Source organism: Stegostoma tigrinum, chromosome 10 (genome assembly GCF_030684315.1).
Source record: "Stegostoma tigrinum isolate sSteTig4 chromosome 10, sSteTig4.hap1, whole genome shotgun sequence".
Classification (NCBI taxonomy): domain Eukaryota; kingdom Metazoa; phylum Chordata; class Chondrichthyes; order Orectolobiformes; family Stegostomatidae; genus Stegostoma; species Stegostoma tigrinum.
This window is the reverse complement of record NC_081363.1, coordinates 86,165,234-86,182,856: the sequence shown is the minus strand read 5'-3', so window position 1 is coordinate 86,182,856 and position 17,623 is coordinate 86,165,234. Positions and strand designations below refer to the sequence as shown.

At 45.9% G+C, this 17,623-nt stretch overlaps 1 protein-coding gene across 2 annotated transcripts in view; it reads left to right on the top strand.

Moving 5' to 3' along the window:
• galnt16 (UDP-N-acetyl-alpha-D-galactosamine:polypeptide N-acetylgalactosaminyltransferase 16) overlaps positions 1-17,623 on the top strand; it is a 100,706-nt gene that overhangs the window by 17,387 nt on the left and 65,696 nt on the right. For both annotated transcript variants that reach the window (XM_048537111.2, XM_048537110.2), the window contains exons 2-3: positions 4,504-4,679; positions 13,905-14,003. In XM_048537111.2, the coding sequence (XP_048393068.1) occupies positions 4,504-4,679; positions 13,905-14,003 (275 nt within the window). The remainder of the gene's footprint in view (positions 1-4,503; positions 4,680-13,904; positions 14,004-17,623) is intronic.

Sequence of the window (17,623 nt, the reverse complement as noted above, 5' to 3'; positions counted from 1 at the left end):
CTCAGAGGGGTCAGGGTGTTCCAGTGGGTAGCTATGGAGAGGGTGTTTTCTTTTGTGAGAGAATCCAGAGCTGGGATGGGGGTGGCGGTGGTGGGTGTCACTGTTTAAAAGTAAGAGGCCTCCCATTTAAAACAATGTTTTAAATGAGGGGAAAGAATGTTTTCTCTCGGGAGCTTGTGAGTCTTTGGTTCTATCTTGCTGAAAAGACAGTGATAGCAGAGTCTTTGAACACTGTTAAGGCAACACAGATAGATTCCTGATTAAGAAGCGGGTGACAGAGTTCATCAGGGGATGAAGTGACCAGGTCTGCCTTTGAACTGGAGCAGGCCTGAGGCGCACTGCTCCTAATTTGTATACTTGTGTTTGGACAGCTGGCCCAGAAATTGCTGTAAGAGTAGGGGGGATGGTGTTAAGGAAGATTGGGGGAAAGAATTTTCTGAGGTCAAGATCAAGGCAGCTGAAGGAGGTTAGGGTGGGCTATGGAATTTTGGGGACCAGCGAGGAGCTTAGTCGGCCTGTACCCTGAAATTTACATCATTAATTCGTATTCCGACAATGGAAATCGAATGTTGCCAGTCGTTGAGAGCATTCGGCTTCTGAGCTGCCCACCACAAGGAAGAAAGTAGACTCTTCCCCAGTCGTGGCAAAATATCCTATTCTTTTTACGTGCTCGCTGTTTTGTTCCAGTGTCTGTACCTCGGCAGGATCCCTGCTCCTGCAGACAGATAGCCTAAACCTGGATTTCACCAGTTTTGAAATCTCCCTACACCGAGCCGCATCCTATATCCAAACCTCCCTTCATCCCTGCCTCCTCGACGTGACACAGCCTGTCCATCTTCTCTCCCACTTATCCTCCAACCCTACCACCTCACTGACCAATCCCCACCACTCCTTACCTGCACTGACCTATCACCATCCCACCTACCTTCCTCAGCCCCGACCCTCCTCTCTATTTATTTCGGATCTCCCTTCCCCATTTCTGAAGAACATAGAACACACAACTGTACAGCACAGTACAGGCCCTTCGGCCCACAATGTTGAACTTTTACCCTAAACCTAAGGTCTATCTAACCTCTACCTCTACCTTATACTATCATCCGTATGCCTATCTAATAGCCGCTTAAATGCCACTAATGAGGCTGACTCCACTACCATCTCCGGCAATGTGTTCCAGGCCCCGAAGTCTGAGTAAAGAATCTACCTCTGACGTCTCCCCTATATCTACCTCCACTCACTTTAAACTATGTCCCTTGTAATAGCTACCTCCACCCTAGGAAAAAATCTCTGACTGTCCACTCTATCTCTACTTCTGATCATTTTGTACACCTGTGTCAAGTCACCTCTCATCCTTCGTCATTCTAAAGAGAAAAACCCTAGTTCTGTCAACCTTTCCTCGTATGGCCTTCCCTCCATTCCAGGCAACATCCTGGTAAATCTCCTCTGCACCTTTTCCAGCGCTTCCACATCTTTTCTGTAATGAGGCAACCAGAACTGGACACAATATTCCAGATGTAAAGGGTCCAGACCCGAAATGTCAGCTGTCCTGCTCTGGTGCTGCGTTCCTCCAGCTCCATACTGTGTTTTCTCTGAACCCAACATTAGCAGTTCTTACTAATTCTGCCCTGTGTGTTTTCTAGCACAGGAGTTGTGGGCTACACTGACCCAGAGGTTAGAGTGTACGAAACTGGGCACTCTGAGTTGGGCCTGGCAGTTGGCGGGTGTGAGCATGCTGGGGCATGCCAGTCCTGAGCTGGGCTGACAGGGATACCCATTCTGAACAATTTCCCTCTCTCTGCATGGCTTCCTCACTCCATTGTAAAGTTATGCGGTTTCTGTACATTCGGTCTGTCTTGTTTTGCAAGCTGATCCCTTCCTGACAGGGCAGCTTTGACAGACTTTTAATTCTTTGGCTCCAGTCCACTTACTTGTTACAAGCAGCTTTGGGTTACATTTGCTGGAAATTAAACCCCAGCTGCCCTTTCAGTGAGAAATTTTGAATCTGCTCAATCTTCACTGTTTCTCTCAGCACCGGCTGCTTTGTCACACTGTATCTCGCTAAACGTCTGGGCAGAGCGTCAATGGTAAAAGGTCTGCCCCGTTACCCTTCCCTACCATGGCCATCAAGTGTCTTGAGGCAAAATTGCAATTCAGTAAAATGGTTATGGTTCTCAGGTACAAAAACAGAAGTTGCTGGAAAAACTCAGCAGGTCTGGCAGCATCTGTGAAGAAAAAAATCAAGAGTTAACGTTACAGGTCCGGTGACCCTTCCTCAATTTTTTCCTGATTTACAGCATCCACAGTTCTTTTGGTTTTGATCTGGTTCTCATGTGCTGTCCATCCTTGGTTTGCATGGCTGTTTTGATAGGAATGGCTCACAGGGATGTCCAGAGGAGATTAGCACTGAGGAATAGACTCTGTGTAGTTATAATGGGCTGAATGACCTCCTGGAGCACGAGAACAATTCTGTTATCCTGTGCTGAAAACAAGAATGCTGGAGATCACAGCAGGTCAGGCAGCATACATTGAAAGAAGGCAAGCTAATGTTTCAAGTCTAGATGACTCTTCATCAGAGCTGTCCGTCCCAACCCTGCCACTCTCCAAGATCTCTGCTGTCCTCCAATTCCAGTCTCTTGCCCCACTCCCTCTTCTCCTCGATTCCCATCGTTCCACCATTGGCAGGATGTGTCTGAGGTCCTAAGCTCTGGAATTCCCTCCCTCAACCTCTCTCTATGTCTCTCTCTCTCTCTCTCTGGCCATGTAATTTGAAACCAATACCTCTTTGACTGTGCTCTAAAGTTCTCATTCTGAGCCCCTGTGTCAAACCCAATCTGGTAATATCCTGAGAAGTGACTGGACATATGTTTTGCTGCTAGGTGGGCACTTAATGAGTCTACCATTGTTGTAATGGCTGAGACTTCCACTGAAGGCAAGATTGAAAGGCTGAGCTCAGATTGAGCGCGGTAAACACAAAAATAAAAAGGATTTTGTATCTTTTATTGTTTTCTTGGCAGAGATGAGTCAATTCACACTGAGTCTGCCTGAAGTTTTCCAGTTGTTAAACGATGCTGGGTTTTTGTACATCTTGTCCCTGGAGAGCAGTCAAGAAGAAAGCCTGAGCAATGTGTTTGCCAAACAACTTAGTTGTATAATTTATATCATCCCCGTTTACAGTTCCACATGAACCTCCCTGCATAAACCTTTGCCATCTCAGCTTTAGTTCCCTGACCTTCCTTTGCCATTCCATTAGCTTATGACTGATCTTCGCCCCATGTAGCTGCCTTTGATGTGTTGCTGTCATTATCTTTCTGTAAAAAAAATCAACCTCGGATGTGGAAGTTTTAATTTCCTCCCAAACTCAAACAGTCTTATTCAAAGAATGGTGGCGGGAGGTAATGATGAGGTGGATCGCATAGAAACCAATAAAATTCTGGAGGGGCTACTTTTTTACGCAGATAGTAGTACATGAGTGGAATGAGCTGCTAATGGAAGTAGTGGAGATTGGTACAGTTACAATGTTGAAAAGATATTTGAGCAGGTATGTGGATAGGAGAAGCTTAGAGGGATATGGGACAAATATAGGCAAGTGGAGCTAGTTCAGTTTGGATAACCTGGTCAGCATGGATGAATTGGACCAAAGTGTCTGTTACCGTGCTGTATGACAATGACTAGACAGGGATGGATGTTCCTGATGATCAAGGTCACAGTCTAAAGGAAACAGGGGTAGGCCATTTAGGACTGAGATTAGGAGAAATGCCATTATCCAGAGAGCAGTGAGCTTGTGGAATTCTCTACCACAGTTGAGGCCAATACATTGAATATTTTCAAAAAGGAGTTCTTGTTTTTAGGTTTACTGAGATCAAAGTGTGTGAGGAGAAAGCAAGAACAGGGCACTGTGATCACATTGAATGGTGGGGCAGGCTCAAAGGGCTGAATGGCCTACTCTTGCTCCTAGTTCTGATGATAAGAGCATTTTTCAGGGTAGCGAGTTTCAGAATTTCACATTCCATTTGTCTGAAGGAGTGCTTGCTGAGAGTTCCCCTGACTGGATGACAGCTTTCATTGTAGGTTGAAGTCCTCTTGTTATGGGCTCCTCATCCAGTGTCTCACTTTCTCTCCCCAACCCTAATCAATGATATCATCCCTTCGCTCCGTGGTATTCGAGGGAATGGGACCCTGGTCCCCACAGTGTAACACCTTAACCCTGGCCTCCTTCAGACATCCAGTCAACCCCACGCTGGATTGGAGTATTGACTCCAAAGGATTTTTAACCCACTGCCTTGCCCACCAATGCGTGCTTTGATCTGTCCATCTCTTGCATTGGATGTCATTGGTGAATATCCCTTTTGTGAGGATGCAGACAAAAACCCCAACAATTCCGTACGGTGAAGAAGGAGACCTCCAGGAGCAGGGCTGCACCTGCTCTGGCCCCCGGCGCAGGCGGCGAGGGTGGGGCCGAGGCTGTGGGAAGGTATTGGAGAAATGACCGTCTTCCTTCTCTTGCAGGTGACCAAGGCTGTGTGGCTCGATGGGGGTCATGCTCAGACCTTTGACGAGAAGGCCTACCTTTCGAGCAAGCCGCTGAAGCCTGGGGATGATCCTTACGGACGCCATGCCTTCAACCAGCAGGAGAGTGACCGGCTCCCCAGTGACCGAGCAATCCGGGACACCAGGCATTACAGGTAGTCAGCAGCACCTACCTCTGCTAACCCAAAAATGTTGGCCGGCATCACCATGGCGACCTTGGGGCCCCACGTTCGGGGAGAGGAGGGTTTGTCACCGGCGAGGAAAGCGTTGTGCGTTTTCTTCGCTAGCGCTACCACGTTCACTGCACCGCTCCTGCCTTTCCCCTGTTCAGGAGGGCTTATGGTGGTGGACCGTGATGCCTTCCCCAGTTGAACAGTTCCTACTGTCACCATGTAGGATTGTGCAGGATGAATGGCCTAGGACTGTAGAGTCACCTGGACCTGCGGAAATGTATCCCAGGGTAGGTTCGAGAGACAAAGTAAAGAGGATGTTAATTTGCAGGAGGGGGGAGGAATTAAGAAATGTAATCATCCACATTCACCACCCCCCCCCAAAAAAAACCCTCAGCAGGGACTAAAGGAGGCACTCAATGCTGTGTAAAATATAGGAACATTTCAGCGAATCTTTGAAGCACTGATGGGTTCAATGAGAGTGATTTTTGTTCTGTGTGCGCGTGTGATGTTGGTTGAGGGATAACGAGTGGTCTGGATGTTTAATGAGCTTTGGCTGACAATTCCTTCCAGCAAGTGGGGCTTGGATTTGACATCTCCGTTGACGGATGGTTCCTCTGACAGTGCAGCGCTCCATCTGTTCTTCCCCCAAAGAGTCAGATTGTGGGATATCTCTGGCAGAGTTCAATCGCTCGCAGACAAGAGCACCCCCTTCCCCCGAAAGCAGCTGTTTGTACCCAGCAGGGGTTGAGCTGAGAGATTTTCTGGCTGTAACTGCGGGGCTTTTGGGACATCCAAAGGACGTTGAGTTTTTAAATATGGCTCAAGCACAAGGGCTTCAGGAACGTCTGTGTGTTCACTGGGCCTGGTATCTGGGGACCAGCTGATACTGCCTGAAAGTCAGCGCCATTGGAACGCTGTGTTTCGGGGACCATACAGGAACAGCAGAGTGTGCACACATCTGCAGTTATCAGGGTATCTGTGGGGGAGCCTTTGGGCCTCCTGTAGGCCATGGAGTGAAACCTCGGGAACATGTTTAACCAGAGGGAGCAGTCCCTAAGACGCGCTGTCACGCAGAGGCACAGACGCGCGCGGACACACATTCACCCACAAGTGCAGGAGAGAGACAGCCTGCAGTTGGGACAGCAGTGAGCGGGAGGATGCTTTGTAGGTGGGGAGAGGGGGCACCGAGGTTGGTCTGGGAGGGCTGCGACTAAGGCTGGAAGTGCTGGCAGGGGAGAATCAGGCCACAAAGTACAGAAAGAGGAACTGCAAGGGTGGGGTCATGGGAGAGGGGGAAGTTAAGGACGGCAAAGAACGGCAAGAGAAGTGGGAAGGGCAAGTGGTGAGAATGATACAGAATCTGCAAGGGGGTATGTATAGGCTGGTTAAGTGAATAGGACAAAACTTGGGCAGATGGAATACAACCATAGATAAGAGATAATGGGAACTGCAGATGCTGGAGAATCCAAGATAATAAAATGTGAGGCTGGATGAACACAGCAGGCCAAGCAGCATCTCAGGAGCACAAAAGCTGACGTTTCGGGCCTAGACCCTTCCCCTTTGGCAGGAAGAATAGAGGAACCGCGTATTATTTAAATGGAGAAAGAAGTCACAAAGAATATAGGTATTTAGGAATCCTTGTGAACAGATTGCAAAAAAACCCAGCACTCAAGTTCAGAAGCTAATAGGGAAGGCAAATGGAATGTTGGCCTTTATTTCAGTCCAGAGAAGGTTACTCAGCTGATCCTGGGTATGGAGGGACTGCCTTATGAAGAGAAGTCGAAAACGTTGGGCCTGTACTCGTTGGAGTTTAGAAGAATGAGAGGTGACCTTATTGAAACACACGAGTATCTCAGAGGGCTAGGCAGGAGAAGCGTGAAAAGGTTGTTTACCTGTGTGGGAGAGTTTAAGAGCAGAGGGCAACTTCTCACAATAAAGGTTCACACATTTAAGACAGATATGAGGAGGAATTCCTTCTATCAGAGAATAGTGAATCCTTGGAAGTCTGTCAAGACAGTTGAGGCTGGGCCATTACGTAAATTCAAGGCTGAGAGAGACACATTTTTCATTAGGTTTGTGATGAAAAGGTAGGAAAGTGGATTCGAGGGTTATTAGATCAGCCACGATCTTATTGAGTAGCAGAGCAGACTGCATGGGCTGAATGGCCTACTTCTGCTCCACGTCTTATGGACTTTGAGAAGTCTCAAGGAAGGATGTAGTATTTTGAGTGCTGTGGAGAAGTAGTAATAAATGCCCCCTCCCATTACCATACATGCTTTGGAGGAGTGTAGGAGATTCTGCCCATTATGATCCACATATTGTTAATGTCTCATTAAAGGAAATGGTTTCACGCATTAATCATACTAAACAGAATAAAAGTAGGGGCCGGAGGTTTTCAGTACCTAAAGTAATGGGCACTTTCTGACACTCCAGTGTAGAATATGGTGTCCTTGAAAGGAGATGCAGAACTGTTGCCCAGTGTCCCGGGCTGCTTGGTGTGAAGAATTTTGTGACCCTTCTGGAAAAAGGGTAGAGTCGGGTTTTTTAAAAAATTCGATGATGAGATATGGGCATTGCTGGCTGGTCCCGCATTTCTTGCCTGTCCCCAATTGCTCTTGAGACAGTGAACCCATTGCTGAGTAAAACAATATCCTCATTTTCTGTAACCCTACTCCCTCAAATCCAATATTTGTCCTAAACTCTCGAGACAAACGAGACCAGAACCAACAGAGTTAAATTATCCTTTTCTGGCAGTTTTGAAATCCCAATCTCTTCTCTCTGCGTAGGACTCATCCTGTTTCTATTGCCTAGCAACTCTCGCCTGGCAGTTGCCATGGTGATGTTGTCAGGTCAGTGGTTGTTATGGTACTGAGTAGCTTACTTCTCATTGCAAACTCAAACCTTCTCGTCCCCCACAATCCCAAACAAATCTTCCCTAAATATTTGCACTTTCTGAAGGATTTAGTTCTGTCTTCACCACCCATCCATTGTTCATCATGACCTCAAACTGAGTAACTCCAGTGAATCAATATGGTTGCAGAAATTGGGATAGTAATCTCCTGAGTGGACAAGAGATTGAATCAAGATTTAGAATCATGAAATCTGATTTGGCCCATCGAGTCTGCACCTAGCCTCCGAGGAGCATCCATCCAATCCTATCCACATAACCCCGCATTTATCATAGCCAATCCACCTAACCTGCCCATCTTTGGACTGTAAGGAAATCGGAGCACCTGGGGGAAACCCCACAGACACGGGGTGAACATGCAAATTCCGCATAGACAGTCACCCGAGGGTGGAATTGAGCACAGGTCCCTGGTTTTGTGAGGCAGCAGTGCTATCATTGAAACACTAGGCTGCACAAGTCAATAGGGATGAGGGGTTTCATGAATCTAAAACAATTCTCACTGACAGGAAAGTTGGGAGGGAATGGACTAGTAGTATCAGCACCAGAATATTAATCCAGAAACCACAGTAAAATGGCAGATGGTGGAGCTTGAATTCAGTAAATGTCTAGAATGAAGAGTCTAAAAATGACCTTGAATCAATTTATCGGAAAAGCCCATCTGGTTCACCAGTGTCCTGTTGGTAAGGAAATCCTTACCCAGTCTGGCCTACATGTGACTCCAGACCCACAACAATGAGTGGTTGACCCTGTTGTCATGAAGAACGGGTCATAAATAATCAGTGAACTCCAAATCCTGTGAATGGATATTTTTAAAAAAAGGATCGCCAGAAGCCACACAGTATGTGGGGATGAAATGGAGACAGTTCATTTTGACTTTTCAGTGGGTGATCTGGTATGTTCCTCCTGGAAGCAGTTTGAACAGCCACAGAAACTGGGCTGAGGAATCATTTGTGAGCCTTTGGGGCTAGTGGCGGGTGTGTAACTGTTTCAGTGAGTCAGTGCAAGTTCAACAGGCTGAGCAGGCCTCTGGCTGTGCTGCATTTGATGGTTCGGTTCCACGTGGTACAGCAATAATGCATTAGATTCCGTACAGTGTGGAAACAGGCCCTTCGGCCCAACAAGTCCACACAAGTTGGAGCATCCCACCCAGACCCATCCCCCTATAACCCACACACTCCTGAACACTACGGGCAATTTAACATGGCTATTCCACCTAGCCTGCACATCTTTGGACTGTGGGAGGAAACCGGAGCACCCGGAGGAAACCCACGCTGACACGGGGAGAATGTGCAAACTCCGCAGAGACAGTTGCCCGAGGCTGGCATTGAACCCGGGTCCCTGGTGCTGTGAGGCTGCAGTGCTAACCACTGAGCCACCGTACCACCCCTTTGGAGGTGTGCTGGAGGTTTTTGAGTGGCAGTTCCCGTTAGAGTGGCTGACTTAGCCACACCAGAAAATGTGAACCGATGGACAATCAAGTGGAAGGATGATGGAGCAACTTGTTCGTTAGAAGGATCAATCTCTGTTGTTCAGCCTACGACCAACCCAGACGTGAGCTGGGGAAATCTTCACCTGGCCTGGTCTAAAGCTGCCATGCTGTACCAAGCAAGTTACCCTCACCACATGTTAAATTTCGCTTATGCTGTATCCATCTGCATCCGTCTTATGTTGCCGTCTGCTTTCTAGTGAAGGAAAGGTCACTCTGGTGAATCGATAACAAAGTCCCACAACAAGCAATGTAACTGGATTGGGCTACTGTGCTGGATGAGGGAGCAAACCTCCAGGTTTGAACAAACAGTCGATACAGCAAAGTAGCAGGGACCTTAGGGGAAGAGAAAGGATCACTTCAGCTTAGCGGGGGTTGCGGGGGGTGTTTGTGGCCAACTCTGTGCATCACAGGTTTAGGAAGGAAGGTGCAGGCAGTATTGAGGATCATGGTTATAGGGGATGAAGAATTTGAGTGATGTGGATGAAGTCAGGGGCCCTTTCCCCTGGGAGGAGAGGCGAGGTTTGAGAGGAGGTTTGATTTGAGTTCGATCTATTCAAACATCAGGACAGGATGGAAACCGGGGAGGGAATGAACTGTTCCCGTTGCCATAAGGGTGAAGCAGCAAAGGGTGATTGTTTAAGGTCATTGAGAAAAGGCATTTGAGGAAACAGACGTGCCTGGACAGAGTGGCAAGGATGTGTAAGGGAGAGGGTGGTGAGCTGATTCAATCACAGACCGTGGAACTGGATTATTATAGAGCCATACAACACGGAAACAGACCCTTTGGTGCAATCAAACCACTCCGACCGCATTCCCAAACTAAACTAGTCCCACCTGCCTGTGCGTGGCACATGTCCCGCCAAATCTTTCCTATTCATGAACTTATCCAAATGTCTTTTAAATGTTGTAACTGTATTTGCATCTGCCACTTCCTCTGGAAGTTTGTTTCACACACAAACCACACTATCTGATGAAGAAATGTTTGCAGTCGTGTGGGAAAAGGGCAGAGGGCTGTAGGACACGGTGAATCACTTTTGCAGAAGGCTAGTATGGAGGTGGTGGGTGGAATGGCTTCCTTTGTCATTTTGAGCGTTCAGCGCATCCACTGCTCGGAGTTTCACAGCAGCTTTTAGACACTTGAGCAGCAGATGAGAGTTGGAGCACTCAGTAAAACTGCACTTCCACGCCAGATTTCGGGAGCACTATGATTAACGGTTAGGTCTGGTTAACCTGCGAATCTTTCCCAGCATCACTGCCCTGTGTAATCATGCAGCAAACCTCTAAACTGTCACCTATAGAGTCATACAGCACAGAAACAGACCCTTTGGCTCATCTAGTTCATGCTGACCCATAATTCCAACTAAACTAATCCCACCTGCCTGCGCTTGGCCCATATCCCATCCAAGCATTTCTTATTCAAAACCATTCTTCTCCAAATCTCTTTTAAATATTGTGACTGTACCCGCATCCACCACTTCCTCTGGCAGTTCATTCCACTCACTAAGCACCTGCTGTGTGTGTGTGGGGGTGGGGTGAATGTGGGGGAAACACTTGCCCTTCTTGTCTTTTTTAAATCTCTCTCCTCTCACCTTAAAAATATGCTCCTTAGTCTTGAAAACCCCACTCCAGGGAAAAGCCACCTGCCATTTAGCTTATGTATGCCCTTTATGATTTTCTAAATCTCTAGAAGTTCACCCCTCAACCTCGTTATCCCAGCATATCCCACCACCACCCAATAACTCAAACCCTCCATTCCTGGCAACATCCTGATAAATCTTTTCTGAACCCTCTCCAGCTCGATAATATCCTTTCTGAACTCTGGAATAGTGGCTCGCAGTCAAAGGCCCACAGTTCACATCTCGCTCACTCAGCTCACACTCCAGTACTGTGCCTGAGGTACAGACAGTACACAGTGTGAAAGACTAGCTATTCAGCTCCAAGTGACTCCCCATCAGAACCTACCTACCTTTTGCTGGCTTCCTTCAAATACATTGATGCAATATTGTGGTGGTGGGAGAGAGCTGCAGTGTCAGAGGTGCAGGCTTTCAGATGAGGTGTCAACTGGGGATGAAGACCCCCCACCCCCTAACAGCCTGACCTTATGGCTGCAATTTAGAAGGGGGTGCAGAGCTGGGGACAGGTCTCTCCCTGCCCTTTCATGTGAAAGGATATTTATTAACCCCCAACAGTTTGCAAAAGAGACTGTCAAGTTTGTGGGATCCTGCTGTGCTGTGTTGGGTACCCAAGGTGGGAGCTGCCTTTGTTGGGTGCACTCCATTCTGAGTTCACTCAGGGCCTCCCGCGTTGGGACTCCGTGTGGGATTCCTGAATTGCTTGCTGGGTGCCTGTCTAGAAATTTGTACTGGGAATCGCCTTGGAGTTTGGCCCTGTGTAACTGAAAGCAGGATATTCCAGTCCATGCAATTGTTTACAAAGGTCTCTGTTCTCCTGAGCTGAGAAGTAACACCTTGTTGACAGTGGCCTTATTGTGTCTTTGAGAGAGACAGCTCCGAGTCTCGTCTGGAGGACAGAGGGTCATGTTCTGTGTCATCAATCTCACCGCTCTGTCTCCATACTCAAAAACTGAATGATCATGTGATTGGGAGGGAGGAAGGAAGAGGGACACAAACAAGAAATGGGGAGAGAGAGAGAGAAATATGTAAAGACATGTTAGCTGGAGACATAAGAAAGAATGAGCGCAAAGGCAAATGTTGCATTGATGTTGGAATAGATCAGACTGAGTTCAGTCTTTCACATCTTTTGCTTTGTGATAAGTAGCTAAAAGGATAAGACCTTGGAGCAGGAATTGGTCTTTTTCACAGGGTTGGAGGGGTCTAAAACTAGATGGCATAGGTTTAAAGTGAGGGTGGAAAGATTTAAAAGGGACCTAAGGAGCTGCTTTTCCATGCAGAAGGTAGTGCGTGTAGGGAATGAGCTGCCAGAGGAAATGGTGTTTTAAATTATGACATCTGGAAGTGTACATGAATAAGAGAGTTTAGAGGGATATGGGCCAAATGCTGGTAAATGGGACTAGATTGATTTTGGATATCTTGATGAATTAGACAGAAGAGTCTGTTTCTGTGCTGTACAACTCAATGACTCTGTTTGAGCCTGCTCCACTATTCAGTATGATCATTGATGATCTTATTTTGGCCTCAACATCCATTCTGCATTACTCTTTAACCCATTGCTAATTAAAAATCTGTTTCTCTCCTTACATTTATGTACCAGCATGGACTGCACTCTGGGTAAGTGAATTCCTCTGACTGCTTCTCCTAAAACTATAACCTATACCCCACCTGAGGAAACATCCTCCCCATGTCATAGCAATTAGATCTCTCCTTCTTCGAAATTCCAGAAAGTACAGACCTAAGCTGCTCAGCCTCTCTTCATAAGACAAATTCCTCATCTCTGGAATTAATTGAGTGAACCTCCTCTGAACTGCCTCCAATACAACTGCATATAATTGTAATACATGAAGTAGTTTCTCATAAACTCCATGTGCTAAAGAAAACAGGCTTATTTTTGTTTTTATTTCAAACTACTTTGAACTACAGTTAGAATTCTCCTTACTAAATATTAAAAGTGCAGGTAATCTTTACCAGTGAGCCTCACTGTAACATATAAACATATACTTTATTCACAAATTATCTGTAAGTGTCATCAGACTTACAGCAGGACAGATGCACAAAGAGACAGTGGATCAGTTTGGATTCTCCCTGTTGCAGTTAAGAATGAGGGGGAATCTTGTACAAACTTACAAAATTTGAACAAGGCTAGACATAGTAAACACGGGATGGATATTTCCAATGACCAGGGGGATCCAGAACCGGAGGTCACAGTCTAAGGACACAGGATAGGCTATTTAGACTGAGATGAGAAGAAATGCCTTTACCAGAGAGTGGTGAGCCTGAGGAATTCTCTGCCACAGAAAGCTTTCCAGTAAGTGAAGTGTATGTTATATTGTAAAAAAAACCTTGTGGTTAATTTCCAAATGATTTGTATTTGATTTGTTATTGTCACATGTACTTGGGTACAGTGAAGGGTTTTGTCATACCATACCACATGCACATGGATAATAGAACAGAGTGAGGAATACAATGTCACGGCTGTAGAGAAGGTGCACAAAGAGCAATTCCATTTGAAATTTGAAAGGTCCGTTCAAAATTCTAATAACAGCAGGAAACATGCTGTTCTTGAATTTGTAGTTCATGTGCTTAAGCTTTTGTATCTTCTGCCCAATGGAAGAGGCTAGAAGAGAGTATAACCAGGTGGGAGGGGTTGTTGATTATGTTGGCTGCCTTGCCGAGGCAGCAAGAAATGTAAATGGCGTCAATGGATGACACAGTGGAGTCACAACCTGACTGTGTAAAGATTGTTACTGATAACATGTATTTTGGGGCATTTTTATTTTGTACTGATATATATTTGGCATGATCGCCATTAATGAAGTCAGCGTTCATCTCCAAATTGAATAGAAAACACATAGATGCTGGCAATTGTCAACTGGTCTGGCAGTATCTGTGGAGAGAGAAACAGACCTCGTGTATCAGGGTGAACTTTAATAAAATCTGAGGAAAACAGGAAATATAATGGAGCCAGTGGGAGACAAGACAGGGAGCAGCAGAACAAAAGGTCTGCGATGAAGCTCATTAGTGAAATATTCTGTGTTGCTGACATCGAAGTGGGTGCTGATGGTAATAGTAAAGTAATGAAAGGCAGAACTGATCCTTCTTTGAGGTCTTACCGCTGTTGCTGTGTTTCAGCTCATGAGCTCTCCGTTATAACCAGCCCTGTTTGTGTTTTTCAGGTGCTCCTCTCTTCAGTACAGCCAGGACTTACCGGTCACCAGTGTCATCATCACCTTCCATAATGAAGCTCGCTCCACACTGCTCCGCACTGTGAAAAGGTACCAATACACCATCACCTCTCACTCGATGTCCAGATTTTTGCCTGTGGCTTCATAGGAGAAGGCCATTCAGCCCTTCAGGCCTGCAGTTAATCTAGACCATGGCACATCACTTACCTCCAATGTTATTTTACTGTCCTAGACTGTGCTTGTATCTAGAAATCCTTTGGTCATCTTTCCCACACTCTTCAGGCAGCCTTTCTCACAGCTGTCCCTGTTACTCTGTCTGTCCCCCAGTTCCAGGTTAAAGGTTGGCATCTTAACAAAGACAGTAAGGTTGCCCCTTTGTAAACTCAGTTCTGACAAGCGCCCCTCAAGTCAGAAAGCTACGGTGTTCTTAGCATGCTGCAGAGATTTACATCTCTGGTTGAAGTTGAGTGCTGCACCGTTGGAGGTGCTGTGTTGTGATTTTAAACCACACTTGCTCCCTAAATGATCCCATGACCCTATTCAAAGAGATTAGAGCATGCATGTATGTGTGACGTACATATGTGTTTGTCTGTGTATGTGCGCACGCGTGTCAGTGTACATATGTTTGAGTGTATGCGTGTATTGGTTTGTGTGCATATATACGTGTCTGCATGAATGGTGTGTGTGTGTGTGCACATATGTCTGTGTGCGTGAGATAACAGGAACTGCAGATGCTGAAAAATCTGAGATAACAAGGTGTAGAGCTGGATGAGCACAGCTGGCCAAGCAGCATCTTAGGAACAGGAATGCTGACGTTTCGGGCTTAGATCCTTCTTCAGAAATGTGCGTGTTTGTATGTGTATATATTGGTGAGATAATGGGGCTGTCACTGCTCTCTGGTCAATTTTGATTGCAGCAAATGGATGGTCTAGTCACTGTCATTGCTGATGCTTGCTATTTGTGCAATTTGATTACTGCAGTCCCTCGATTACAAGGGGCTGCCACTCACAAAGAACTTAATCAGCGCTATGTCACTTTTTTCTTTGGAGAGGGTGGTTGCTGTAGTTGTGAAATGTGGTACATAAATGCAGGATCTTACATCTTTTCACTCCTTTGTTAAATTCTGAAGTTTAGAATTGTTAACTTAGCCATGTTCCCAATAAGACTCTTTCACATCCTTTCCCTAGGATCTTCCCTTCCCCCATCTCTCTCGATACTTTCTCCCCTCTCGCACATTCCCCTCTTGCTTACAGATCCTTCTTTAGGTCTGTGGAAGTATTCTTTCAGGGGGTGTGGTCAACACTGGAAAGGCTGACATTTATTGTCTGTTCATAATTGCCCTTGAACTGAGAGGTTTGCTTGCCCATTGCAGAAGGCGATTAAGAGTCAACCACATGGCTGTGGGTTTGGAGTCACATGTAGGTCAGACTGGGTGAGGGTGGCAGTGCCTTCCCTAAAGGTCACCAGTGCTTTACATAATCCTTTTTATTTTGCCAGTAATGTCCACATCTCATTAAGGTAAAGATTCGCAGGGGTTACCTGGTCACAATTGCTGAGTTTGTTATCAATTAGGAGCAAACTTTGCACTCTGCAGAGTCACCAGATTTAGACTGTTTTAAAAGTAATCTTTCATCTTTCTCCTTAATTCCACTGATGTGGATCTGCCGGTGTTGGATTCAGGTGGACAAAGACAGAAGCCATGTGACACCAGGTTATAGTCCAACAGGTTCATTTGGAATCACACAAGCCCCTGATGAAGGGGCTGTGCTCTGAAAGTTGTGTGATTCCAAATAAAACTGTTGGACTATAACAGGGTGTCACGTGACTTCTGACTTAATTCCACTGAAAGCACAGGCACATTGTGCAAACCCAGCATCAAACCCAAGTAACCGTTCTTCACTTGCAAGCCTGGGCAACGAGCTACTGACTGTTGTGTGCTTAACACCAGAAATCCACCACTCATCAACTGCCTCCACTCATTCTCCAGCATGAGGCACTGGGAGTGGAAGTGTGATCCCTGACTGGTTATTTTCCAACCTGATCAAAGGGCACTGATGATCCATTTAAGGGTCCACATTCGTGCCTTTAAGTTAATGTCCTAAATCAGTCCCAAATCTGTAACTTCTACCATTTTAGAAGAACAAGAGCAGCAGACACTTGGGAGCACGACCAAGTATATTTCCCCTCTGAGCCACTCAATATATATCACCATTCCTTCACTGTTATTGGGTCAGACTCCTGAGTTGCCTTCCTAAGGGTATTATGGGTGCCACTACAGCCCAAGGTCTGCAGTAATCCCAAATAGCAACTCATCATCACCTTCTTGGGGGCAATTAGAGACAGGCAATAAATGTTGTGTTTGTCAGCAAATGAATTTTAAAAGGTTATGGGCATTAACAAAGGGTGCTTTTCTTTTTCTCTTTGATATTTTCTAATGAATGAACAAAAATGTTCATTAGTTAGAAAATGCCATCAACTGGGGAGAAAGGCTATTTGACTGATGGCCAAGACCTATCCATTGGAGAATGAAGAATCTATTTGCCATCCAATTGGCTTTTGGGCAGCCTATGCTAATGAGCATGGATGTACCATGTGACCAATGGAAGGAGAACTTACAAAGATCTTCACAAGATTGAATTGAGAGGCTATAAATGTCAGTTTTTTAAAAAAAGGGAATAGATCCTATCCCTCAGTATCTTCTCCAGCAAGTTCCCTACCACTGACATCAGGCTCACTGTTCGATAATTACCTGGATTATCCCTGCTACCCTTCTTAAACAAGGGGACAATATTTGCAATTCGCCAGTCCTCCAGGACCTCACCTGTGTTTAAGGATGCTGCAAATATATCTGTTAAGGCCCCAGCTCTTTCCTCTCTCGCTTCCCTCAATAACCTGGGATAGATCCCATCCGGACCTGGGATCTTGTCCATCTTAATGCCTTTTAGGATACCCAACACTTCCTCCTTCCTTATGCCGACTTGACCTAGAGTAATGAAACATCTATCCCTAACCTCAACATCCGTCATGTCCCTCTCCTTGGTGAATACTGATACAAAGTATTCATTAAGAATGTCGCCCATTTTCTCTGACACAATGCATAACTTTCCTTCTTTGTCTTGAAGTGGGCCAATCCTTTCTCTAGGTACCCTCTTGCTCTTTATATATGAATAAAAGGCTTTGGGATTTTCCTTAACCATGTTTGCTAAAGATATCTCATATCCCCTTTTAGCCCTCTTAATTCCTCATTTCAGATTCGCCCTACATTCCCGATATTCTTCCAAAGCTTCGTCTGTCTTCAGTCGCCTAGACTTTTATGTATGCTTCCTTTTTCCTCTTGGCTAGTCTCACAATTTCACCTGTCATCCATGGTTCCCTAATCTTGCCATCTTGTCACTGTCAATGTCAATGTTCAGTACTCGTCCTTCAAAGTGATAGCACTACAATCAGAAACGATGGAGGTCCATCATCATTCCCTCAACTGTGTTAAGATGTTAACGCTTAATGTATTAAATATCACACTCCATAAATTGAACTGAATGATCTACATCAGTACTATAATAAGGAAGAGCATTCTCTTGTATAGGATTCTGCCAGACTTTTCTCTGGGTGGCTCAGTGGTTAGCACTGCTGCCTCTCGGCGTCAGGGACCCGGGATCGATCCCTCCCTTAGGCGACTTTCTGTCCGGACTTTGTACATTCTCCCTGTGTGG